Source organism: Coenobita brevimanus, chromosome 74 (assembly GCF_032717465.1).
Source record: "Coenobita brevimanus isolate Jiangsu-jjx chromosome 74, ASM3271746v2, whole genome shotgun sequence".
In the NCBI taxonomy this organism is placed as follows: Eukaryota; Metazoa; Arthropoda; class Malacostraca; order Decapoda; family Coenobitidae; genus Coenobita; species Coenobita brevimanus.
This window is the reverse complement of record NC_137027.1, coordinates 10,487,530-10,515,149: the sequence shown is the minus strand read 5'-3', so window position 1 is coordinate 10,515,149 and position 27,620 is coordinate 10,487,530. Positions and strand designations below refer to the sequence as shown.

The window sequence follows — 27,620 nt, the reverse complement described above, 5'->3', positions numbered from 1 at the left end:
TATAATATCATCTTTTCGTTTCTCCTCTTCTTCTTTTCTCCCTCTTACTTCTTCTCCTCTTCCTCCGTTCCTCTCCTTCTCTTCCCTCCCTCTCTCTCTCTCTCTCTCTGTACCTCTCTTTTTCTTCCATCTCTCCCTCCCTCACGCTCACTCTTTCCCTTCCCTCCCTCACTTTCCCTTTTTTCCCTCCCCTCTCTCTCTCTCTCTCTCTCTCTCTCTCTCTCTCTCTCTCTTTTGTCCTACCCTCCCTCCCTCCCTCCCTCTCTCTTTTCTCCCTCTCTCCCCTGTCTCTCTCTCTCTCTTTACCTCTTCCCCCTCTACCTTATCGCCTCATCCTTTCTCCCACATTTCTTTATCACATTCTTCTTCAAACTCTTCTTCAGCATTATCAAGTCATACATCCTTCCTCTCTTATCTGTCCTTCCCTCCTTGCCTTCCTTCCCCTCTCCTTATCTCCTCTTCCTCCCTCTCTCCTTCTCTCCTCTCTGTCTTTCGTTTTTCTCCTTCCTCCGTCCTTCTTTCTTTCTCTCCGTAATCTTTCTTATCTTCCTTTTTCCTTCCTTCCTCCCTCCTTTTTTTTCTTACCTTTTTCTGCCTCCCCGCCATCTTTATCGCCCCGCATATATCCTTTCCTTTTTCCTCTCTCTCTCTCTCTCTCTCTCTCTCTCTCTCTCTCATTTCTTCCTCTCTCCCTCTTTCCATTTCCTTCCTTCCCTCATTCCCTCTCTCTCACTTTCTTCCTCACTTCTTCCACTTCCGCTTCACTTCCTCCAACCTCACTCCTCCCTGTCTCCCTCCCTTTCTCTCCCTCTATCTCTCACCCCTCTGTTCTTCATCTACTTTAACATCATTTCATTCTCCATCATCATCTCTTTCCATTTCCTTCTCTCTCAGTTTCTTCTCTATTCCTTTCTTCTCTTCGCCTGTCCCCCTCCTCTCCTGCTTCACTCCCTCCACTCTCTTTTCCCCCTTCCTCCCTTTCTCCCTTTCAGTCTCCCATCTCTCTCTCCTTTATCACCTCTTCCTTCCTTCCTTCCACTCTTCTTTATCACACCCTTCCTCAACCTCCCTCTCTCCAAACCCACCTCCTTCTCGCATTTCCATTTCATCCTTCCACCTCTCTTCATTACTGTCATCTCCTACTCCCACACTCCTCTCAACCTCCTCATCCTCCTTTCACGTTCTTTTTATCATTCTTCTTATATTTCTCCTCTCCATTCTTCTTTTCCCTCCATTTCTTCTTCTCAATCACCTATTTCTCCTCCCACTTTCTTCTGTAACTTGTCCCTTGTCTTTTTTTTTTTACTTTATTGTTTATTCTCATCTTATAATTCTTTGTTATTCTTTATTTCCTGTCATTTCCCTTCTTTATCGCTTCTCCCTTCTTTCCAACTTCCTCTTTAAATCCTGTCTGTCTATCTATTTACCTGTCTGTCTGTCTATCTATCTATCTATTTATCTGTTTATCCATCGATCCATTTGTCTATCTACTCTATCTGCCTATCTATCCTTATTTACTCTCTCTCTCTCTCTCTCTCTCTCTCTCTCTCTCTCTCTTTCATAACCCACCTCTTACTCAAAAATATAGCTCCAGAGGCTGACTTTTGACCGTGCTAACCGCTTAGTATGCAGGCTAAATTTATCTTTTTTTATCCACAAACTTTAGGCCTATTTTTTATTTTCAAAGTTATTTAGGCCTATAATTATTTTCTTATTTTTATTTAAACTTAGGCCTACTTTTTTACTTAGAAATTTTTGAAGACTCGTGTGTGTTTACAAAATTATTTAGGGTTACATAGATTTACAGACTTTTTTTTGGGGGTTGAAATATGCTTAAGGTTTACATATTTTTCTGTTTCTATTTACAGTGAGACCTATTGTATTTTTATTTACAAAACTGAGAGACCTATTGTATATTTATTTACAGACAGAGACCTACTGCATATTTATTTACAAACTGAGAGACCTATTGTATATTTATTTACAGACTGAGAGACCTACTGCATATTTATTTACAAACTGAGAGACCTATTGTATATTTATTTACAGACTGAGAGACCTACTGCATATTTATTTACAAACTGAGAGACCTATTGTATTTCTATTTCCAAACTGAGACTACTGTATTTTTATTTACAAAGTGAGAGACCTACAGTATATTCATTTACAAATTTACCACATGATTTAAGCTGATATTTAAGCAGGTAAAATATTCTTATCTCCATTTACAAGGTGATTTAGGCTAGCAACTTATTTACGACCTCATGTATGCCTTTTTTTATTGATTTTTTTTTTCCGAGATCAATTTATTTTTAGAAGCTTATAGTTATTTACACTTTCGCACGTTTACAATCATTTACAAACTTAAGTAAAGAGTATATGGTATTTATTCGTAGTCTTATGTAGTCCCGTATTTACGTAGCAACTTCTGTACTTCTATTTCTATTATTTACATGTCTACTTAGCCCTATATCTATTTACAGGCTTATGTAAATCCATTAGCATTTACAAAGATTTTTAGGATTATATTTACAGATTTACGTACTTATTTACAGCGTGATTTTAAGCATCCAGTACAAACTCGCCTTGGGATATCGCATGTTTTCAGGGGGCGGCCCAGTCTGCTGGTGTGGGCGTGGGTGTGGCAGTGGGAGTAGGAAATAAAAAAAAGTGTACAGTAGGATAGATGCTGATAACGCTGACTAAGCCGTACCCGCAACACACGAGAAATCCTCTCTCTCTCTCTCTCTCTCTCTCTCTCTCTCTCTCTCTCTCTCTCTCTCTCTCTCTCTCTCTCTCTCTCGAATTCTTGAGTAATCTACCAAATATTCATTACTACTTCGGTGGTGTTTGTGAGATGAATGTTTCAGTCTTGCTTGGTTTAATTCTTGCTCTCTCTCTCTCTCTCTCTCTCTCTCTCTCTCTCTCTCTCTCTCTCAGTTGAACCTCCGTTATTCCCTCCTCTTCTTCTTCTCCTCCTCCTCCTCCTCTTCCTCCTCCTCCATTCTCTCCTTTTTCCAGTCCTTCTCCATTCCTTCTACCTCTTTCTTTTCTTCCCACACTACACTAAGCTACACTACACTACACCCTACTTCCCTCTTTTTCCTCCTCCTCCTCCTCCTCCTCCTCTTTCTCTCCCCCCTTCCTCTCTTTCTCCTCCAATCCATTATTTTATATAGAAAGTCTAAGTTCTAGATATTGGTAAATATATAGAGGATTGGCTACACATTAGAGAGAGAGAGAGAGAGAGAGAGAGAGAGAGAGAGAGAGAGAGAGAGAGAGAGAGAGAGAGAGAGAGAGAGAGAGAGAGAGATTAAGGAAAGAAAAGAAAAAAAAAGGAAGAATGATGGAGGAAAAAGTTTATATAGGAATCATGGAAAGCAGGAAGGAGGAGGAGGAGGAAAATGAGAGAGGAAGAAGGATGGGAAAGAGGAGACCCGGAGGAAAAGAAGAAAGATGAAGGGAAGACGAAGAAGAAGATGAGGTAGGGTGAGAAGAGAAAGAGAAAAAAGAGGAAGAAAATTCAATCTCCGTTTCTCTCTCCTGCCTTCCCTCTACCCCTCTCCTCTTCCCCCCTCTCTCTTCCCTTTGTCCTTCCTTCATTCACTCCAAGGCTTCCTTCTTTCCTCCTCCTCTTGTTCCCTATTTTCCAAACCATTCCCTCCTTCCTTCCTTTCTTCCCACCTACCCCTTCTTACCTTTTCCTTCTTCTCTTCCTCCCTCTTTTCCCAACCATACTCTTCTTCTTTCCTGCCCATCCCTCTTACATTTCCTCTTTCCTTTTCCCTTCCCAACTTCCTTCCCTCCTTCTCCTCCTCTCTCTCTCTCCCAACCGAATTCTTTCCTCCTCCTCCTCATCTTTATAATCACCTAATGACTTTCCAAACAGCCATTGTCAACTCAAGATTGCAAAGAAAGGCGAGAGAGAGAAAAAAACGCATGCTATTTCAAGACCACCCTTATTTGCAACTTCACGGTCCTTATTCTCTTCTATCGAGGAAGCTCCGTAGCACCTCTTCCTCAGCGATTTATTTCTGGATAAGGCTAGTTCATATCAATTTGTGTGTTATTTGTTCCATAATAAACCAAAGCAAGATCTGACCACATATCTCTCCTCAAATCATCCTCATCCACATCATCCACCATCCATTCCCTCCTTCAATATGGCCAAACTTTCTCAGTACATCTATCTATTTATCTATCAATCTACCCATCTACCTGCTTCCCTCTATATCTATCTACTTATCGGACTATCTATCTATATGTATGAATGTATGTGGACCTGTCTGCCTTCATACCTTCCTCAATCAGTCAGTCTTTTTACCGCTGTGTCTGTCAATGCGTCTCAGTTCCCATTGTCCCCCTGCTTTTCTTCAAGTCTCCCCTCTCCCTCCTCCCCGCTCCTCCTCCCTCTCCCCTCCCCCTTCCCCAACCCCCACCTTCCCCATTATACTGCACTAGTTCATCTGTTCACCGTCATCTGCTGTCGAGGTGAACGCGACACCAAATACACACACTCTCAATAGCAGCAGGGGGAGGATAGGGGAGGGGGACAGGGAAAGATAGGGGAGGGGGAGGGGGAAGGATAGGGGAGGAGGACGGGAAAGGTTAGAGGCTGAGAGAAGGGGGGAAGGGGGGGGAGGTAGAGGGTGGGGGAGAGGGAGGGCGTGATTGTTTTTGTCTTTCAGTACCGAGAGTCGCTTCATCGATCTCAGTGGTGAGAAACAAAACAGAGGATGAATACACACACACACACACACACACACACACACACACACAATGCAGCTGTGTGTGTGTGTGTGTGTGTGTGTGTGTGTGTGTGTGTGTGTGTGTGTGTGTGTGTGTGTGTGTGTGTGTGTGTGTGTGTGTGTGTGTGTGTGTGTGTGTGTGTGTGTGTGTGTGTGTGTGTGTGTGTGTGTGTGTGTGTGTGTGTGTGTGTGTGTGTGTGTGTGTGTGTGTGTGTGTGTGTGTGTGTGTGTCAGGTAAGACTTTAATTAAACCCCTGTCCATTGTGCTGTGGGTGTAGCAGGACAGGTGTTGGGCTATTAACCTTTTCAGTGCGGTTTGTGCACCTGGGATTTTTTTTTCTTTTCTTTTTTTTCAGACCAACACGAGAAGATTTTGCTCTTTATCTATTATGTCTATTCAAGATTTTGTTTTCTATCAATTTTGTCTATTGTGGATTTTGTTTTCTATCTATTCTATCTATTGTAGATTTTGTTTATCATTTAATCTATTATGAAGTTTGTTTTCTGTTTATTTTGCCTATTGTTGATTTTGTTTTCTATCTTCTCTGTCTATTGAAGATTTTGTCCTCTATCTATTGTCTACATTAAATCACTTGTCTCGTCACTCATTGCAGAGTCACCAGAGAGCAGCACTACATCAGATGAGTGGATAGTGAGCGCCCCTATCAGTAGCAAGGCCTCAAAAAACACCTTAAGTTACCCTGGCAATTTTAACAAGAATAAAACCAGACGATTTAATTCAGACGAGGTTTTGGCAGTAAAAAAATTCAAAATACTTCCCTGGGTGTTTTTTTCCTTGTTTTCATGTGTTTTTAATTGGTCTTATATGTTTTACCGATCGAATATCTGTTTTACTCTGTTTTTACCAGTTAATACATGTCTTAGTTCCTTTTCGCCCGATTTTTCTGTTTTAATTAACTTCTAGCGTTTTATTTCCTGTCCTTACCTGTTTTACGTTTTTTTCCTGTTTTACCTTCTTTTAACCCGTAACACCTGTTTTAATTAACTTATCCTGACCTGCTTTAAACTATTCTAACATATTCCAACCTTTTGTTTACCTTGATTTATCTTTCTCTCCCCTGTTTTAAATCTCTTCTTGATTGTTTTACCTTTTTTACCCGTAACACCCTTTTTTAATTAACTTGTTCTTACCTGCCTCTACCTGTTGCTCTTCCCTTGGCTCTTAATTTACGTAACTGCTTCATACCAAAGTTTTTTTTGGGGAGGGGGGTGCGGTAACGAGAGACGGAGGGAAGACTGGGAGGAAAGGAGGAAGGAAGGTGAGAGGAAGGTGAAAAGCGAAGGAAAGTCGTGAGGGAAAGAGTGAAGAAGCGAGGAAATGAGGGAGCGAAGGGAAGAAAGGGAGGGAGGGAAGGAGGGACAGGGAGACGGAAAGTGATGAGGGTAGAAGGAAAGTGCTGAGGGAAGAAGGAAAATGAAAGCAACACGGAGAGTGATAAGGAAATAAGGAAAGTGTGGAATGAAGGAAGGAAAGTGAGGAGGAAAGGAAGAGAAGGAGGAAGGAGGACATAAAGATGAAAAGTGATGAGGGGAAGAAGATGAATGATGGGAAGGATAGAAGAGACTGGTAGGGATGTAAAGAAAGGAGGGAAGAAGAGGATGTGTGAGAGGGATGGAAATGGCTGGGAGGGAAGGAAGGAAGTAAGGAGGGGGAGAGAGAGAGAGAGAGAAATGAGACCATCAAAAACAAAAAGATAATAGGAGTAAAGAGGAAAAGAGGGATAAAGAAAAAGAAAGAAAGAGGAGGAAAGGGAGAGAAAGAAAAAGAGAGAGTAAAGAGAGAGAAGAGAGAATGAGAAAGAGAGAGAGGGGGGGGGTCCAGGTAGCCAGGTAAACTGCCCAAAGGTGACCAGATCTTCTTTAAGCCTGGATCACCTTAAGACTTTAACCTTTTATCCTCCTCTCTGTCCACCTCTCACCTAACTAATGGATGCACGATGATTAGAGCTAGTACACACGTTTACACACATCCCTACACACTTACACACACTATTACACACTTACAAACTCGCCTACATTCTTACATACTTACACACGTGACCACAAACTCATATATCTTTAACATTGCCTCCCTGTCCACGTAACAATACATGACGATTAGAGCTCGTACACACGCTTACACACACTCTTGCACACTTACACACACTCCTACACACGTATACACACGCCTACGCACACTTACATAGACACTTACAGTACACATCCTTATACGGGTATTACACACTGACCTTCACATACACCTCCTCCCTAACAATAAGTAGGGCAATTACACACACACACACACACACACACACATAAACACACACACACACACACACACACACACACACACACACACACACACACACACACACACACACACACACACACACAACACACTTGCATATTTAATTGCGGCTCGTTAATGTCCTCTTTAATTAATGAATGTGGGTTGCTGTGTGCTATTACCCACACGATTATGCACTTACACACACACACACACACACACACACACACAAAACCAAAATACCACAAGGGTCCGGGTCAGAGGAATGACAGCTTCGACTATAAAAGGTGACGGTTTTTGTGTTCCTCTCTGATATTGCCTGTGTGTGTGTGTGTGTGTGTGTGTGTGTGTGTGTGTGTGTGTGTGTGTGAGAGAGAGAGAGAGAGAGAGAGAGAGAGAGAGAGAGAGAGAGAGAGAGAGAGAGAATATTTGTGTCTGTCTATCCTCTGAAATTCGAGAGGGGGATGCATATACACCTCTAAATAGCTCTAACAAACGTTAATATTTACGGCAGATTTACATATGTTCATTATAGTTGCTAAAATTTGTGCGAAATGATTCTACAACTGAAAAAAGAAAGAAAGAAAAAACGAGGATTTTCTCATGTACCTCTGTGGTCTAAATTGGAGCTACACAGTTTTTTCGTGCGCTTAACCATGCTTTTACGGTGCATAGGAGAGAATTGTGCAATAAGAGGGAGATGATGTATAATTAGGGAGAGAATGGTGCAAGAAGAGGGAGAAGATGTATAATCAGGGAGAGAACGATGCAATAAGAGGGAGACGATGTATAATCAGAGGGAAAATGGTGCAATAAGAGGGAGAAGATGTATAATCAGGGAGACAACGATGCAATAAGAGGGAGAAGATGTACAATCAGGGAGAGAACGATGCAATAAGAGGGAGAAGATTAATTCAAAAAAAGAGGGGAAAAGGAAAAAAGGCCATAAGAAAGGGAAAGAAAGGAAAAATACAATGGTGTGTGACTGTGTGGTCGTGTATTCGTCTGTTTGTCTGTGCGTCTCTCTCTCTCTCTCTCTCTCTCTCTCTCTCTCTCTCTCTCTCTCTCTCTCTCTTCACACACACACACACACACACACACACACACACACAAACTCCCTCCCTCACGCACACATGCACCCAAAAGGAACACACAGAGACAATATGACACGCTGGGAGAATGCGTTGGGAAATATTGGAAGTGTCATTCAGAGAGAGAGAGAGAGAGAGAGAGAGACTGGTTGAATCACTTTCTATCACAGTCGTCTTCACCTCCATACAGGCTTCCTCTCTCTCTCTCTCTCTCTCTCTCTCTCTTTCACCAAGGGATGACAAGGCCATGAGAGGGTTAACCAGCTCAGAAAAAATCCTAGCAACTCAAAGGGTTCATTAAAGAGAGAGAGAGAGAGAGAGAGAGAGAGAGAGAGAGAGAGAGAGAGAGAGAGAGAGAGAGAGAGAGAGAGAGAGAGAGACGCAGGCAGGCAGAATAACAGATAAACAGGCAGGCAGGCAGGCAGAGACAGACAGACAGACAGACAGACAGAGAGACAGACAGGCAGACAGGTAGATAAGGACAGAAAGGAAAAGATAGATAGATATGACATACAGACACAGTTGACACAAACAGACAAACACAGACAAAGAAAAAAAATAGATGAATAAACAGATAGATAGATAACCGCAGATTGACTGACTGATAGATATAAAGAGAGACAGACAGACAGAGAGACAGACACAGGAAATGGACAGAAAGACAGGAGACAGACCTAAAAACTCGTAAGGACTTGTTCACAAAGGAAGACCCAGGAGGACATGTTCACAAAGAAAGAAAGAAAGAAAGTAAAGAAAATAGAGAAAAGAAAGATAATCAAAAGAATAAAAATAAAGTGACCTCAAGCAGACTGGAGCAGCGTCAACCCCTGGATCTTTAATTGTCTTCATCAGAGGTAAATTAAGTGAGGTGAGAGAGAGAGAGAGAGAGAGAGAGAGAGAGAGAGAGAGAGAGAGAGAGAGAGAGAGAGAGAGAGAGATACTGAAGATCGCAGTGGAAGGGTCTCTCTCTCTCACTCTCTCTCTCTCTCTCTCTCTCTCTCTCTCTCTCTCTCTCTCTCTCTCCTGACGTCTTACTTCAGCTTAGGATTAACACTGATCTGGAGGGGTTAGATGCAGCCTTAATAAACCCCTTCAGTACGAGACCCTAAGCTGAATGAAATTGTCTGGGAGCATCAATACACCAGCCCAGTATGAAAAAGCCCTAGCATGTATTTAATATGGACGGTGGGTGTTAGCGCAAAAGTGGTGACATGTGAAGGTGTATGGTACGTAGGAGGACTGCACAGCCTCAGGGAACGGGCTGTTAAACTTATGCCCAGAGTTGGACACACAAAAAAGAACGTCATCCAGATGAAAGAGTTAATAATAATAATAATAATAATAATAATAATAATAATAATAATAATAATAATAATAGTGATGATAATAAAACCAAGAATTTAGAACTCATATTTCATGCCACGTCACAAGCAGCTAAACACTTGTTGGGAGAATTCGCCCTCAAATACGTCCTCAGGCTTTTGGCTCGGCTGGAGGAAGCGTGCCTTGAATGGTGTTATTTTTTTTTTCCTTCCTCCGCCGAGTATCGCTTTCACCAGACGCACATACCCATGAATGCTGTTTATTCAAAGCCGGCAGCTACTGAATCAACGGAACCGAGCTCTTTGCGGGGGCGAACTGGTATAGAAATTGGAGGTAATAGTGCGATGTTTACATAGCGCTTGGGAGAATTCGTAGTACCGGTACTTCGGCCCTTTCACTTCGATTATATATTTTTTTCATTACATTCTTAACACATTTTTTTTCTTACGACATAGTTCTAATTGCCATGAAGTTAATGAGGGCAAATGCTAACTCCTCCATATCGAATTATCTCTCCAAAACCCCTCCATTTCGAATTCTCTCCAAAACCGAATACGACCGTCCAGGGGCAGTCATTTATACGCCATTGGAGAAAAGGAGTTAATGATAAAATTATGTACAGTATAACTTAATATTTGCCTAGATTTTGCTTATATCTCCTTGCTTATATCTGTTTGTTTATATCTTTTTAATACACATTTTATTTTGCATCACCAGCATACAAAATAATACACAATACACCTTGACAATACTTGAATCTTTTATATCCTTTTAAATGTCGTATATACAGGGACAGCTCTCTCTCTCTCTCTCTCTCTCTCTCTCTCTCTCTCTCTCTCTCTCTCTCTCTCTCTCTCATATTCAGACGCTTTCATCTATCATTCAGGTCCCCTAACCTTCCCAATTTCTCTCTCTCTCTCTCTCTCTCTCTCTCTCTCTCTCTCTCTCTCTCTCTCTCTCTCTCACACACACACACACACACACACACACACACACACATACCAATGCACGACTTCATCAGTTTACATGCCACCTCACTCCTTGATCTCGGGGGAGGGCGGCTTGATCTCGCGAAATGGGCGCCTTGATCTCGGAAACGGGTTCTCTAAATCATGCCCAGAAACCAGTGAGTGAAATATGAATGCGGACAAAAATATTAATCCACTTATTACAGTTGGTTTGTTTTTATATGATGGAACTGATCAACTCATAATTTCAGTACTAAGTTGGGGCTGCATGAGTTAGCAGTAAGTCTCCTTGGTTACTAGTCAAATCAACTCTTCACTCAAACTACCCTTAGCTGTGAACTGAGTTGAAAGGGGCTAGGGATCTTTAAAAAAAAAAAAAAAAAAAAAAAAGATTATAGCCAAGTAATTATGAAACTATTACACAGTATTCTGAAAATTATGCTGAATTTCAAAGACTATATCACTGTTTCGAAATTCATCGCTCACTCTCTCGTTATTTATCGTTAGCAGGTGGATCGATATTTGTGTCCGCGACTGTACATACTTTGCTCATAACCTCTTTAGCCCGAGAACGATTTTTTAAATTATAGTTGAGTGACGATTTTTGGAAAGACCTCTTGAAGTACATCATTTCCATTTTATTCCATTTATTTCTGCTGCCTCCAGACGATTTCATGCAGCTTAGGAGGGATTTTTCACAGCCTTCAATAATCCCTTCACTGCCACCCTACTAAGCTGAATAAAATAGTCCCACATAAGCAAGAAGGAACGAAATTGTATAAAGACGTCACCGTACTGAAGGGGTTAACCTACAGTCTCCAGACGATTTTACAAGACGACTTTACAAGACGATTTTACAAGACGATTTTACAAGGTGATTTTTACAAGACGATTTTACAAGACGTCTGATGCAAGCATAGAAAGAGTGAGTGAGACTGACACTGACCCACATCTGTTACCTTACGATATTATCACTCCCTTGAGGCATTTTGATTCTCTCTCTCTCTCTCTCTCTCTCTCTCTAGCACGCTCACTCGCTCACAAACACAAAAAACAACATTTAATTTTGGTCTGAACACACACACACACACACACACACACACACACACACACACACACACACACACACACACACACACACACACACACACACACACACACACACACACACACACACACGCACAGTGAATAATAAAGGGCGACCATATATCTGTGTAAGTGTGTGTAATTGAATTCTGTATTTGTTTGTACCCGAGTACGCTTGTGTGTGTGTGTGTGTGTGTGTGTGTGTGTGTGTGTGTGTGTGTGTGTGTGTGTGTGTGTGTGTGTGTGTGTGTGTGTGTGTGTTTCCAGTAGTTTAGTTTTTTTTTTTACTTCTATTTCCACTATGAATCTGAACACAATTTCCTCTTCTGTACATTTTTCATCACCTATGTTATTTAAATCACATCCAATCACTTCTCTTATCATTGGGTAATCTAGACACTAATCACCTCCCTAACAAACCTTACCCTAGATTAGTGTAACCTAACTTAAACGAACAGTCTAATAATCCTAACTAACCTTTTCTGCTCTCCTCCTAATACAAATCACTTGGAACTAACCTAAACTAACCTAACCCAACCTATCCTAGTCTCTCCTAACCTAACTCACCCTCAACTAACATAAACTAATCCACCTTACTCTAACCTACCCTAACTTTCCTTAAACTGCCAAAAATACACACAATCCTTCCCATCCTCAACCAACACAAACAAATCTCCGTTACCCAAACTTAACCTACCCTACCCTAACTTACCCTAACCTACCACAAACACACACAATCCTTCTAAATCCTACCCTAACCTACCACAAACACACACAATCCTTCCACATCCTACCCTACCCCAACATAACTTACCCTAACCTACTACAGACACACGCAATCCTTCCTCATCCTACCCTACCCTAACCTACCCTACCCTAACCTACCACAGACACACACACAATCCTTCTGCATCCTACCCTAACCTACCACAAACACACACAATCCTTCCGCATCCTACCCTACACTACCCTGTGCCTCCCTCCTTGCAGCCAGGCAGAAAATCACAGCGTTATGATGTGTTTGTTATGATGATGTTGTTGGCACGGGATCTGCTCCTGTTATTGCGCTGGGTTTAGTCGTGTTTTCATGTTTTAATTGCGTTGGTGTAACTGCGTATGTGTGTGTGTGTGTGTGTGTGTGTGTGTGTGTGTGTGTGTGTGTGTGTGTGTGTGTGTACAGTTAGGTTACATGTTTAGACAGATAAACATATAGACAGACAGACAGACAGACAAATACAGGTAAATAAATATAGATAAATATATAGATAGACAGATTGAAACAGAGAAATAGACAGACCCACAGAGATAGGCTGATAGACAGACAGATAGATAAGATAGATATATAGATAGATCATAGCTTCCTTGTACAGGAAAAGAGGAATGTGTGGAAATCATAGGAGTATTTGTCTTCTTAGCGCTGTTGGAATGATAAATGGCAGGAGAGTTGTCGGCAAAGTGAGAGAGAGAGAGAGAGAGAGAGAGAGAACCAAGGGAAGGGTAGGGGAGGAACAAGGGGGATTTAGAAAGGGGGGAAGGGGTGTGTGTAGACCAGATCTTCTCTCTCATATGCAAAGCAAAAAAAAAACAAAAAAAATCTTGAAGGGAAAAAATGCATGAGGGATTTAGGAAGGGGGGAGAGCATATACAGACCAGATTTTTTCTCTAGTATGAATAGTAAAGAGAGAGAGAGAGAGAGAGAGAGAGAGAGAGAGAGAGAGAGAGAGAGAGAGAGAGAGAGAGAGAGAGAGCAGGGGAATCGAGAACAGGGGAAAAAAAGATGCATATTGTCTTCATGGATCTGGAGGAAAAAATAAAAGCATATGAGAAAGTAGATAAACTAGGAATATGGAAGGTGCTGAGAATATAGTTGAAAATTAGTGAATGTTTTTAAGAGTATGTATGCAAGTGTGTGTGTGTGTGTGTGTGTGTGTGTGTGTGTGTGTGTGGAATATGAACTAAGCATTTTTTTTAACGAATATTGGACTGGAACAGGGACATGCCATTGTGCCAGTCTCCGTGGCTGTTCTGTATATATTGAATTTGACGTTGGGAAAGAATGACAAATTTGGGTAGTGGATGTTGAGTGTCCTTGTTAATAGAATGTAAAGCTTGTAAATTGTGTCTAGGCCTACTGTTGTGTGCCGATGACATTGCTTTTATTTAAGACAAGTGGGAGCTGAAGGGCTTGATAAATGAGTCTGGAAGTGTGTGTAAGAAACCAAACTTGAAACTGAGTGGACTGTGAGAAAAATTCGAGATTGCTTCGTGGAAAGTACCCGAGCAAAAGATAACCAAAGTCACAATCTGTTCACTTTAGGGCGCTGGAAATATTTATGCTTGAGTGTAAATCTGTGTATATTTCTGTGTAATGTGCCTAAGTCTATGTGCGTGTATTACCTAAAGATGATCATGTACAGGGAAATGTATGTGCTTGTGTGTGAAGTACTACCATTTCTATCAGTAAGCAAAACGGCCTGTGTATTAATAGGGCACATATAAGGTAATCATGATGCATTGGTGGCGATAACGAATTCAGGAGAGGCAGGTACAGTGAGGTGTGTGGAGGGACCAAGGTAAACAGAGGTGGAGAGGCGACAGCAGGCGATACACTGTGAAAACAAGGACACACATCCCCAGGTATTGTGACAGTCAACATAATCACCGCAGCGGGTCCTTTGCCCACGAGAGACGAACACCTCCTCCCTCCTTCACTATTCCTACAATCCTCAGACAACTTAATTAAGCCCGGGAGAGATTTTTAAAGTTAGAGAGACAAGATATACACTGCTTTAACCCCTTCAGTACGAGTGGCCTCTCCTAAACTGGACAAAATCGCCTGAATTTGGTGATAATAAAAGTAAAATATATCACGTGGGGGAGCTGCGGGGCCGTTTGGATGATGCCCTTGGTGTGATGTGGTGTGAGAGTGGTATGTTGTGTGGTGTGGTGTGAGAGGGTGATATGGTGTGGTGTGGTGGAGTGTGGAGAGATGCGATGTGATGAGGTTTGGTGTGGTATGCTGTGGTATGGTATGGCGCTGTGTGGTGCGGTGTGGAGTGGTGTGGTGTGGCGTGGTGTGATATGTGGTGTGGTGTGTGACTTCGCCCAAGTCGCTGAAGTCTACGGGAATAAATCATCTTGTTTTCGAAAAAAATAAAATCGCGAGGCAGGCGGACAGGGCTGCTCCGTTAGGTGTTCCACAACCTAGAAATACGCCATAGTACTGAAGAGATTACCTTGAACAATGAGAGAGAGAGAGAGAGAGAGAGAGAGAGAGAGAGAGAGAGAGAGAGAGTATCAGTCGAGGAGAAATAAAAATAGGAATATCGAAGACAGACACGCAGACGGAGAGACTTAAAGAAAAAAGAGAGTAAAAGGAGGAGACGAGAGATGGAGGAAAGACAGGAAGAAGAGGAGACAGGGAGCGAAGACAGGAGACAGGGAGGTTAAAGAGAAAGGAAGAGAGAGGGAGGGAAGAGGGAAAGGAGAAGAAAGACGAAGAGGGAAAGAAGAAAGAGGGAAAAAGTCCACTGCTCCCTTCTCCCACCTCACATGTTACTCGCCAAGTTACCTGCCTAAGTGAAGAAAGTTACCTGAAGAAGATACGAGAGAGAGAGAGAGAGAGAGAGAGAGAGAGAGAGAGAGAGAGAGAGAGAGAGAGAGAGAGAGAGAGAGAGAGAGAGAGAGAGAGAGAGAGAGAGAGAGAGAGAGAGAGAGAGAGAGAGAGAGAGAGAGAGAGAGAGAGAGAGAGAGAGAGAGAGAGAGAGAGAGAGAGAGAGAGAGAGAGAGAGAGAGAGAGAGAGAGAGAAAGAGAGAGAGAAATAAAGTCTTGAGAGAGGTGCTCGTAAATATCAAAGAGCAGAGCCAGTGGACAGTAGGCGTGGTGAGGAGATGGAGAGGGAGGACGAGTGTGTGTGTTGGAGGGGAGGAGAAGAGAAGGATGGTGGTGGGAAGGAAAGAGGGATGGAGGGGATGGGGTGAGGGAAAAAAAAGGAAAGGGAATTTAGGCAGGAGGGGTGGAAGAGGGGATTGGGGGAAGAGAGAGAAGGGGATGGAGGGATTGAGGTAGGGGAAGGGAAAGGAGAGAAGGTGATTTAAGAGCCATTCAGCATAGGCACGTATTTTGGTCGAGTTATGAGGCTTTCTATACCCTCTTCACCTCAACCTGACCTAAAATTGCCGTCTTCCTATCTTGAATCCTCGTCTGTAACAAGAGATCAATATTAGAATGCGGTCCTAGTAACAAAGAAGTGCTATGGAAAGGATGTACAGCTGCAACATTGTCTTGTACTGAGCTACGTGAAATAAGCAGCAAAAAGATGAAAATCTGGGCCAGGTTAAAGTGAAGAAAGTATAACACCTGTTGCTTTAAGATTATTTTGCCCATTACCTCTTCTTTATTTCTTGTATTTTTATTCATGCCTTTATAATGTTAATAAGTTTCAAAAATAATATACAGAAAATTACGAAAGTCTTATCTGTCTATCTATTGCCAGACGCCTTAATCCCGTAAGGGGTGGCCACAAACAAATCGCCTCCATGTCGCCCTGTCCCCCGCCATTTCACCGACCTGCTCCCAGCTCACACACCCCCTCTCTTAAATGCAAAAGTAAAATGGAAGAGATGTTATGGAGAATCCTTAATTAACAGAAGTAAAGGTCAAAGTAAATGTCTGCGTGGCGAACTTCCTTTACTCCCCCGCCCATAGGGAACTCTTGTCTCGGGGGGAAAATGTTACAACTTCCAGGAAAAGCAGTTCTAGGCTGTACTGGAAAAAAAAAACGAAAAGAAGAACTTGTAGGCCTTCCCGAGTTGGCCGTTTATCGTTCTCTCTCTCTCTCTCTCTCTCAAAAGAGGTGGGGGATAAATGGCCAAGAAGGAGGGTGAAGTGAGGAGGGATGCAGGAAAGCAGTCGAGCAGAGAAGGGAAGAAATGGAGAAGAGGGAAGGAGAGAAAAGCAGGAGTGGAAGGAGGAGAGGATGGGAAAGAAGGAGGAAATGAAGAGGGGAGGAAGAGAGGAAAGAGAGGAAAAGAGGAGGAGGAGAAAAAGCAGGGATGGAGGGACAAGAGGTGGGGAAAGAGGGATGAAATGGGGAAGATGAGGGGACTAACGGGGAGGAGAGGGGAGAATCTTAGAAGAGAGGGGAGAAATTGGGAAAAGAAGAGGAGTTGGAAGAAAAAAAAAGAAAGATGGAACAGAGGGGATGGTTGTAGGGAGAAGGAGAGATGGAAATCAGGAGGAGGAGAGGTCGGAGAGAAAATGAGGGCTCTAGGGGGAGAGAGAGAGAAGTGAGAAGGAGTGGGAGGACATGAGGAGAAAGAGAGGGGAGAGAAGAAGGCTAGGCGGAGAGGGAGAAGGGTAGAATAGGGAGGAGGAGGAAAGGGAAGGGGGGGGATGCACGGGAGGAGGAGGAAATGGAAGAAGAAGGAAAGAAGGAGAAAGGAGATGTGATGAAAAGGAGGGGATGAAGAGGAGAAATGAACAAGAGGAGGGGAGAGGAGAGAGGATAAAAGAGCGAAGAGAAGGAAATGAAAATGAAGGAAGAGGATGTAGAGGGAAGAAGGAGGCTAAGAGGAGAAGTGGAGGGGAGAAGAGAAGAAAAGAGAGGAGGAAGAAGAAGACAAGTGAGGATGGAGGGAGAGGAGGGGTGATATAGGGGAGAGATGTAGGCAGAGAGATTTTGAGAGGAGTGGAGCAGAAGGAAGTGAGATGGAGTGAGAGGACGAGTGTGTGTGCCAGAACCGTACGGAGAGGCAGTGTGTGTGTGTGTGTGTGTGTGTGTGTGTGTGTGTGTGTGTGTGTGTGTGTGTGTGTGTGTGTGTGTGTGTGTGTGTGTGTGTGTGTGTGTGTGTGTGTGTGTGTGTGTGTGTGTGTGTGTGTGTGTGTGTGTGTGTGTGTGTGTGTGTGTGTGTGTGTGTGTGTGTGTGTGTGTGTGTGTGTGTGTGTGTGTGTGTGTGTGTGTGTGTGTGTGTGTGTGTGTGTGTGTGTGTGTGTGTGTGTGTGTGTGTGTGTGTGTGTGTGTGTGTGTGTGTGTGTGTGTGTGTGTGTGTGTGTGTGTGTGTGTGTGTGTGTGTGTGTGTGTGTGTGTGTGTGTGTGTGTGTGTGTGTGTGTGTGTGTGTGTATGTGTGTGTGTGTGTGTGTGTGTGTGTGAAGTGATATTGTGATGGCGGAGGAGAGGGGAAAGAGAGGGGATTTAGAGATGGAGAAAAGGGAAAGAGAGGGGATTTAGAGATGGAGAAAAGGGAAAGAGAGGGGAGGAAGAGATGAAGAAGAGGAGGAAGAATGGGGAAGAAGAGGAGGTGAGATGGAGAAGCGGAAGGAGAAAGGGAGAGGCGAAGGAGAGAAGAGATGAAGTGGAGGGAGAACTGGGAAGATGAAGAAGGGGAAAGATGGAGAAGAGGAGGGAGGGGAGGCAACAGAAGGGGAAGGAGGAGAGGAAGAAGAAAGGGGAAGAGGAAGAGGGGGAAACAGGAGGGAGAAGAGGGAAAAGGAGGGAGGGAAGGGAAGGTAGGGGTGGGGAGAGAAATACAGGAAGTGTAATGGAAAACAAACATCAGTGGACCTGTTGAGCCTCTCGTATTATGACTATATTAGATTTATTTTTATCTGATGGAAATGGGCAACCTGACAACTTGGAGGGGAGAAGAGAAGAGGAGGAGAGAAAAGAAGGGGAAACAAGAGGGAAAATGAGTAAGGGAGGGACGAGGGAGGAGAGGGAAGACGAGGGGAGAAGAGGAAAAAGGTAAGGGGAACCGTGATGGAAGGGGAGGAGAGTACGGTCTGAGATAGATGAGGAAGAAGTGAGCAGGATAAAAGAGAGAAAGGAGAGAGAGAGAGAGAGAGAGAGAGGGAGAGAGAGAAGGGGACAATTGACGGTGAGGAGGAAATGCAGGGAGGGAAGAGAGGAAAAGAAGGATATAAAGATGTAAATGAAAGAGAAAGAGAGTAAAAAGAGCAAGAGAAACTGCGGAAGAAAAGAGGAGAAATGGGGAAGGAAGGATAAGTCGGGAGGGGAAGAGGGAGGAAATGGGAGAGAGAGAAAGTACGGGAGAAGAGAAGAGAGAGGGAAAGGGAGAAAAGAAGGGGAAGGGAAATGAGGATGAGAAGAGGAATGAAATGAAAACGAGAGAAGGTGAAGGGAAAGAGAGAGAGAGAGAGAGAGAGAGAGAGAGAGAGAGAGATGATGTTGGAGGAAGAGGGAGAGGATGGAGGAGAGTAGTAACGAATAAAGGAAAATGAAGGAGGGGGTTGGAAGAAAGGAGGAGGAACTGAGAAAAGAAAGAAGCATGGAGGAAAGGAGTGATGGGTGGAGGAGAAGAGAGACAGATAGAGGAATGGAGAGAATGTTGGAGGAGAAGAGAAAAAGGTGGAGAAAAGGTGGATGAAAAGAGAATGGTAGAGGGAAGGAGAGAAGGATGATGGGGAGAAAAGGTTGGAGGAAAGGAGAAAAGGGTGGCGGAAAGGAATGCCGGAGGAAAGGAGAGAGGGATGGAGGAAAGAAGAGACGAGTGGAGGAAAGGAGAGAAGGATGGAGGAAAGAAGAGATGAGTGGAGGAAAGGAGAGAAGGATGGAGGAAAGGAGAAACGTTGGAGGAATGTAGGGACGAGGAAAGTGTGGTAGGTTCAATGGCTCAGCTGAACTGCACCATGTATGAAGCTGCCTCACTGCCTAACCCTGCCTATCCCACCTGCCTCACTCTGCTACCACACCTGCTTCACTCTGCCTACCCTACCTGCTTCGTTCTGCCTACCGCACCTGCCTCGTTCTGCCTACCCCACCTGCCTCACTCTACCTACCCCGCCTGCCTCACCCTACCTACCCCACCTGCCTCACCCTACCTACCTCACCTGCCTCACCCTGCCTAACCCTCCCTACACCACCTACCTCACCCTGCCTAACCCTGATACCCACGTGCATCACCCCACTTTCCTCACCAATTTACAGTAAATCCACACCTCCGCTTCCTATGCCTCACCTTCCTTCTCTGCCTCGCCCTGCCTACCTCACCCTACGTGCCTGACCTGCCTCCTAAGTCACCTCTATCATCCACTTTACCTGCCTCACCTATCTCTTTCGCCTTCCATCCTCCATTCTTTCCTTCCTTGTTTTCCTCGTCGTCTTTTCCATCTTTATCATGTCCTTTTGCCTTCTTCCTTTCTCCCTTTCCTTTCTTCCGGCTTTTCTATGTTCTTCCCTGTTTCCTTTCCTTCCTTCTTTCCTTCCTTCTTCCCTCTCTTGCTCCCTCCTTGCCTCTCTATAATTCTCCTTCGCTCTTCCTTCATTCCTTCTTTCCTCCCTTCTTATATGTTCCTCCCTGTCTACCTTTTCTCTTGTCTTTCTTATTCCCTCCTTCCTTGAGTTTCTCCTTTCCTTCTCCCCCCTATTCCTGCCTTCTTTCCTCCCTCTTACAGTCTTCCCTGTCTCTCGCCGTCCCTCCCCCCTTTTTCCTTCCTTCCTTCTTCCTTCCTTTCCTCCCTCCCTCCCTCCCTCCCTTCTTCTTTGTCTTCCTACCTCCCCACCTTTCCTTCCTTTCTCCATACCCCCTCCCTGCTTCTCGTTCCTTATATAATTCCTCCCTTCAACCTTTCCTCCATACCTCCTTCCTCCCCTCTTCTCCTACTTTCCTTTCTTCCTCGTTTTATCCTTTCCTTCTTACTTCCTTCTCTCCTTCTTATCCACCTTCTTATCTCTCCCCTAATCTTTCTGGTTTCCTTATTGCCTTGCCTTTCCTCTCCCTTCCTCCTTCCCTTATCTTTCGTCTTTTTTCCTTTCCTCCCTCCCTTCTCGCCCCTACCTTCCTTCATTCCTCCTTCATTTCCTCCACTCCTTCTCTTTCCTTCTTTTCTTTCATCCTTCCTCTCCTCCCTTCCCTTCTTCCCTTTCTTTCATACCTTTCCTCCTTCTTCCTTCCTCTCTTTCTTACCTTTTTTTTTTTTTTCCTCTCCTCCACCTCCACTCTTTCCTACCATTCCTTCCCCTTCCTTCCTTTCCTCCCTTCCCTTTCTTTCCTATTTTTTTCTGTCTTCTTTTCCTCCATTCCTTCTCTTTCTTACTTTCCAGCTTTCCCTCCACCTTACCTACCTTTATCCTATTTTTTCTTCCTCTCTTCTACTTTGCCTCCCTCCTTTCCTCCCGTTCTTCTTTCCTCCCTTCCTTCTTTCTTACCTTCCTCCCTTTCTTTCTTACCTTCCTCCCTGTCTTTCCTCCCTTCCTGCCTGTCTCACCTCATTTCCTCCGTCCCTGTCATCCTCCTCACTGTACATCTTCCCCAGTTTCCCCACCTTCATATTTTTGTTCAAAGCTTCTCTCTTATCTTTCCCATCTCTCTCCTTTCTCTCTTCCTTCTCTTCCTTTTTTTCTCTTTCCTTGCACTCTTTCTCCTTTCTCTTCTTCCTTCTTTCCTCTCTCTTTACTGTCTTTGTCAAATCATTCTTTCCCACCTTCCATCATTCCTTCCTTCCGTCTTTCATTTCTTCTTTCCCATGCTCCTTCTTTCCTACCCTCCTCCTTTCCTTTTTACCTACCTTTCTCCCTTTCATCTTTTCCATCTTTCTCCCTTCCTTATGCCTGCTTTCCTACCTTCCTTCATTCTGACGTTCCTCTGTTCCTCCTTCTTCCTCCCAATTTCCTTCTTTCCCTCCTTCCTATATTCTACTTTTCCTTTTGCCTTCGTCCATTCTTCTCTCCTTCCTCCCTTCATCCTCTCCCATTCCTCTCTCTTTCCTCCTTCCCCTCTTCCAGCCTTCCTCCTCTTTTTCCTATTTTCCTCCCTTCCACCTTACTCTCTTCTCTATCTCTCTGTTTTTTCCTCCTTCCTCTCTCCTCCTCCTCACTTTCCTCCCTCCTATTCACCCTTCCCTCTTCCCTCTCACTCAGCCTCCTTCACTTCTTGCCTCCCTCCTTCACCCGCTCTCCTTGCTTCTCGACCTTCCTCCATCCTTCCCTCCTCCTTCATCTCTCCGCGTTCCTTCTCACCTTCCTCTCTCCTCCCCCTCTTTTTCCTCTCTCGTTCTCTCCTTCCCTCACTCCTTCACCCTCTTTACTCTCTTCCCTCCCTACCTCCTTTCCTCTCTCCCTTCTTCCCTACCTGCCACCCCTCTTCCTCTCACCCTTCCTCCCTCCTTGCTCCCTGCCTTCCCTGCCTCCCATGAGTCTCCCAGCCTACCAGTAAGCTCGGCACACCACCACTCTCCCTGAAGCATTAATCTCCACACCAAGGCTCCCTTAACTCTACCCCCTCCCTTAAAGTGGACTCATCCGCCCTAGCTGGAACTCCCCCGCCTCAAGTGGACTCCCCCGCCTTAAGTGGACTCCCCCGCCTCAAATGCACCTGGACTCCCCCGCCTCAAGTGGACTCCCCCGTCTTAAGTGCACCCCCCCCGCCTTACCACTTACACTACCACTTATTCTGTTACGACTTATGCATATTATCATTCAGCCACACTACCACTTGGGCTTCCACTTATCCATACCACCACTTATCCTGCTACTTATCCACACTGCCATTTACGCTGCCACTTATCCAAAACACCACTACCAGATGATTTTACTCATCTAAGTGGATCATAGAAGCTTACGATTGATAATACTGGTAGAATTAATTGTGACTCAGGGTAACAGCAAATCATACCTTTCTCTCTCTCTCTCTCTCTCTCTCTCTCTCTCTCTCTCTCTCTCTCTCTCTCACCCCTCCTGGATTTGAACAGGTCAGTCAGGCACTATGATATGGAGAGAGAGAGAGAGAGAGAGAGAGAGAGAGAGAGAGAGAGAGAGGAGCATAAAGGAGAAGAGAAGAGAATGTAGAAAAAGATGAAGGAAAAGTGTGAGGGAGAGGAAAGGAAATGGAAGGAGGAGAAATATGAAAAAGAGAGGAGTGTGAAGGAAGAGGAAGGGCAATGAACGGAGGAACATAAAGGAGGAAAAGAGAAGAGGAAGGAATGTGTGAGAGGATGAAGGAGGAGTGTGAGGGAGAGGAAGGGGAGGGAATGGAGGAGAGTAAAGAGGAAAAAGAGAAGAGGAGTGGATGAGAGAAACGTGTGTGAGAGAGGATGACAGCGCGGGTGACAGTGTGTGAAAAAGTGACTGTGATTGCAACAACTGCCTGCAAATGATGTCGCTGTTGGCTCGTAAAACTGCAACATAAACCCGTCAAGCAATCCACCATTCTCACTCCCATCAAATTGCATCTTATCTTGCACAACACTCACATGAAGCGAGGCCAATTTTGCAACTTGGTGAGGAAATATGAGAATTGTCCTCGAGGTGTGTTCTTATCGTCTTCTGCCCCTTGATATATTTTCTATTCAATTTTTTCCTATTTTCAGACGATTTTCTTCAGCTTATGGAAATCTGCTGGCACTGGAGGGGTTAGATACAGCCTTCCTTCCTCCCGTTAATACCAGGTGACACTCCAAGGCTGAATAAAATCGTCTGGCATTTTTAAGTGATGCATTTTACGCACTCGCAGTGAGGGTGTTAAGTTTGGCCATTAGCCCATAAAAATTGCAATGATCCTCTCCTTCTCTCTCTCTCTCTCTCTCTCTCTCTCTCTCTATCTATCTATCTATATATCTATCTATCACGTCACCACACCACTCACCCCCCCACCACTAATAACCTCACCTCCTTCACTCACCTCTCACCTCCCAACCATATCTCTCACCACCAAGTCACCACACTCATCTATCTATCTATCTGTCTGCCTATCACAAGTCACCACACCAATCACCACCTCACCACCAACGACCTCACTTCATCCCCTCACCACTCACCACTACAACACACCACTCACCACCACACCACGCCACTCGCCGCCTCCCTTAACGACCTCACTTCATCCCCTCACCTCTCACCACTACAACACACCACTCACCACCACACCACGCCACTCGCCACCTCCCTTAACGACCTCACTTCATCCCCTCACCTCTCACCACCACACCACACCACTCACCACACCTCTCACAACTTATCCAGGCCATCAGAATATTTTCCCACCCGCCTACAGAGGGAGGTTCAAAGTCGGAGCACGTAGTCATTCTGCCTGACGCCGCCTCAAGTAAGGGGAACTGCAGGGATGCGGGGGAGTGAGAGAATTATGAGAGAATTTATACTACCGCAAAGTATGATCTTAGGAATAACGTACATCGCCATCATGACTTAAAAAAAAAAATGCTTCGCTTATTTTTTTTTTCACGGATCTTTAGCTTAGCATAGAAAAAATCAGTTACCATAATCTTTTTATAGCTTATTAACGATTATTTTCAGTACACACACACACACACACACACACACACACACACACACACACACACACACACACACTATTATTATTATTATTATTATTATTATTATTATTATTATTATTACCGGTATTATTATTATTATTATTATTACTTGTAGTAGTAGTAGTAGTGGCAGTAGCAGTAGTATATTATTATTATTATTACTATTATTATTATTATTATTATTATCATTATTATTATTATCATTATTATTATTATCATTATTATTATTATTATTATTATTATTATTATTATTACTGTCTTTCTTAATCAGTGCCTATTAACAACACGGGTTCTTGAAGGCAGACATTTTCTTCTCAGTCCCACTCTTCTCCTAGAATACGACCCACAATATGAGATGTTATACCCAGGTCCCTAACTGATGGGTGAAGAGGGACAAGAGGAGTGAAACCGACTTTATCTAATATTCTGACCGGTGCTGAGGGGGTCCAGGCGATGAATGATGGAGAGAGAGAGAGAGAGAGAGAGAGAGAGAGAGAAAGAGAAAGAGAGAGGGGGGGGAGACAGAAGGTATGATAACATGGAGAAAAAAGTGAAATGTATGAAGATGGAGGATGACAGTTAAGGAGAGAGAGAGAGAGAGAGAGAGAGAGAGAGAGAGAGAGAGAGAGAGAGAGAGAACGGAAAATGCTAGAACTTTATTTTTCCTAAGTTGGGGCATAACTTCCTAGTCTTTAGAACCTTCAAGGATTTCACGTGGTTTGTCTAAAATTTTTACTTACCTAACCACCATCACGCAAACTTAACTTGATTATAGAAAACTAAAGCAAACATTAACTTACTAAAATAAAAAAGAATCCTAAGTGAATCGAATCCTATTTAAGCAAAAAAATCTAAAAGGCTTCACTCTACACTATGATTATATTTATTTTGCATTTATTTTTGTTACCACTAGCGGACTTAAGCTTAGGAATGATCTCTCTCTCTCTCTCTCTCTCTGAAATGGGTCAATAAAACACATATCAAACCCTTCCACTTCAGAAAATCTCTCCTAAGCTGTATAGAACTGTCATTTGATAAGTTAAAATAGGGAATGCAATATGTCCACCTGTTCTGCAGGAGTATATGAAAAAGTAGAAGAGGAAGAAAAAGAAGAATAACAAGAAGAAGAAGAAGAAGAACAGCAACAACAACAACAACAACAAACACAATATACCGGCAATAAGTTAGAACAAATGGAAATAACTTTTTAAAAACAGTGATTCCTTCAAGAGCAAAACAAGGGGCACCTTAAATAAATTTCTCACGCTTACCTGTTGTCCTGAGCGACGGTGACCAAGGGCAGGATGAGCCACAGCCACCAGAGGGCCTTCATCTTGTGCGTCCCTTGTGTGGTCTCCGTCTCGATCCTGATATTTGTCTCGCACCCGCCTTTTCTCCTCACTGTTCTCGCGGTTCTACTTTCGCCTCATCATCTCTCTCACACGCACTCACTCTTTCCTAACTCATTCACTTGCTGACTTGTTTCTTGTCTTTCTCTCTACCTCTGTCTTTATCTCTCTGTGACTTTTATCTTATACGTAGACTTATTCTTGTGTTTCTATTTCTGTCTCTTTTTCTCTTTCATACACTCGTTGTTTTTCTCACTCCTTCATTTAGTTCTTGTGTTTCTATTTTTCCCCTCCTTATCTCCCATACACGCTCGCTTTTTCCTTTTTACTTCCGTGGCGCTTTGTTCCTTCTCTCTCTTTTCTATCTCTCACATTTTTCTCTAATTTTGTCTCTGTGCTTCTTGCTTTTCTCACTCTGTACCTTTCCCCTCCCTCACTTGACTCCGTTTTTTCTTCTCTTTCTTCTTTTGTCTCGCTGTGTTTCCTGTCTTTTCTCGCTCACACACTCGCTTCCTTCCTCAGCACGGGGTTCTGTTCTGTCTTGCCGTGTTCTTAGTTTCTCTCTCTCTCTCTCTCTCTCTCTCTCTCTCTCTCTCTCTCTCTCTTTCTTAGTTCCTTTTCTTTCGTGATGTATTCGTCTCTTTATTTATTTTTTTGTTCTTTGCATCACTCGAACTTTTCTTCACTTCTATTACTCCATCCTTCACTTTCTCTCACCTTCGTATTCTGTTCCTGTCTAGCGTATTCCTTGGTTCGCTATATTTCTCTCACGCTGGATTTTCTCTTTCCCAAACTCCCTTTTCTCCCTCTAGTTCTTATTCCTTTATCTCTCCAATATTTCTTTCCCTTCACTATCCTTTATCTCCACACTCAACCTTGGACTGACAGTATTCAAGTCAACAGCTAGTTTTTTAAAATAATGTCCGTCTTTCAATATCTTTTCATTTATTTTCTTTTTTCACTCTTGCCTAAAGTTACAGTATTTCACAAAATCACTGCAAAATTTACGCATCTTTGCCCGAGTTAGTACAGTTTTTTCAGAGTTTATTTTAATTTTGCTACGACAAGTTACAAGCAATTTCATCCTGTGTCCATTTTTCTTTTTCTTTTTTTTTACAAGCACAAAAAGTTTATTTCGATTTGTTTTCAGTTCCTCGTTCTTTCTTTACATGTCTCCTGTCACATCATCAAAATTTTTCATCCACGCTCTCTCACTATCACCTTTTTTCATTATCTTAAAATCTAGGCTTAGAAATGAAGAGTGTGAGTACATGAGGGAGGCTGGTGTGTCGTGGGAGATGAGGCTGTAACGTTTGGAGTTTTTTCTTATCTGTTTCCTTTTCTTTTTTAACTAGAAGCCCGTCACACGATGCGGCGTCAGGAAACAGACTGATATATTGACAGGAATATCTGAAACACGCAATGTCGTCTATGAAACAAATGGCGATGGGTTTAAAATGTTTCTAGGCGATGTCTCTATAATACAACAATAGCCTTTTAAAATAGATACGATATTTTCTAGGAGTGATATAAGCTTTATCAGTTCCCTACATTATCTTAAAAATGCAGAGATTTCACTTAAACACAAACGGTTCCTCCTACATACAGTAGTCTCTGGAACTCTCGATGATATTCCTGAAACACGTGACAGTTATCTTTGAAATCGTGGAAGCTGTTGATGAAGCAAGGATTTTTTTTTTTCTTTACCCTAGTCCCCCTTCGCACTCACAGGCACTCGCTCTCAGTCGCTTGAAAATCCACATGACCACAGCGCCTACCCTAACTCATTTCCCTTTGGTACAACGGCCTTCATGTCGGCTTGGAGTCATATTTCGTTGCAGTTTATCGCTACTTGTCGCTCGAGTTGGTTAGAGTCAGGAGTTGTGCAAGAGTAAAATAGCCGCTTTAAGTCAGCAAAGTCCTTCGGCATACAGAGCGGGGGAAGCTTTATTTTCCGTTCGATACGCACAAGCGCTCAAACCGACCAGCTCGAGCACGCGGAAACTGGCGGGAGATTACACTTGAAAAGGCGGCCAGATTTTCAGATTCCCAGCACGATGAAAGGCGACCAGTCAGATGTATATTCACCGGATTACACGTCACGGAATGTCGCTCTGAGTGGCGGTGTTCCGAGTGTCTGCATCTGAGCTTCGCGGGAGGCTTCGAATCCTGAGTGGCCGGATCATTATAGTAAGAGAAAGGGGGGACTGAGGAACTGTGGGTTGAATCTCGCCTGAATTTAAGAGTCACTGTAGAATTAAAGGGTTGGAATTGAGGAATATCTGGGGAATTTTTGAGTTTAAACTGAGGGTTGAAAGAATTTTGTGAGCTGAATTGGAAGGTTGGTAAGAAATTCGTGAAATGAATTAGGGGTGAATCTTAGGGTTGATAAGAAATGTCCAAGTTAAATTTGTGGGTTAAATCTTTCAGTTAAACTGGAATGCTGAAAAGGAATTTGTGAGCTGAATCTGTGGGTTA

General features: G+C 43.5%; 1 protein-coding gene across 1 annotated transcript in view; it reads right to left on the bottom strand.

Annotated features, from left to right (window-relative positions):
• LOC145407764 (glycine receptor subunit alpha-2-like) overlaps positions 1–25,277 on the bottom strand; it is a 291,099-nt gene extending 265,822 nt beyond the window's left edge. The window contains exon 1 of the mRNA XM_080278635.1: positions 25,065–25,277. Within this exon, the coding sequence (XP_080134761.1) occupies positions 25,065–25,126 (62 nt within the window). The 5' untranslated portion in view covers positions 25,127–25,277. The remainder of the gene's footprint in view (positions 1–25,064) is intronic.
• Between the last annotated feature and the right edge of the window lie 2,343 nt (positions 25,278–27,620).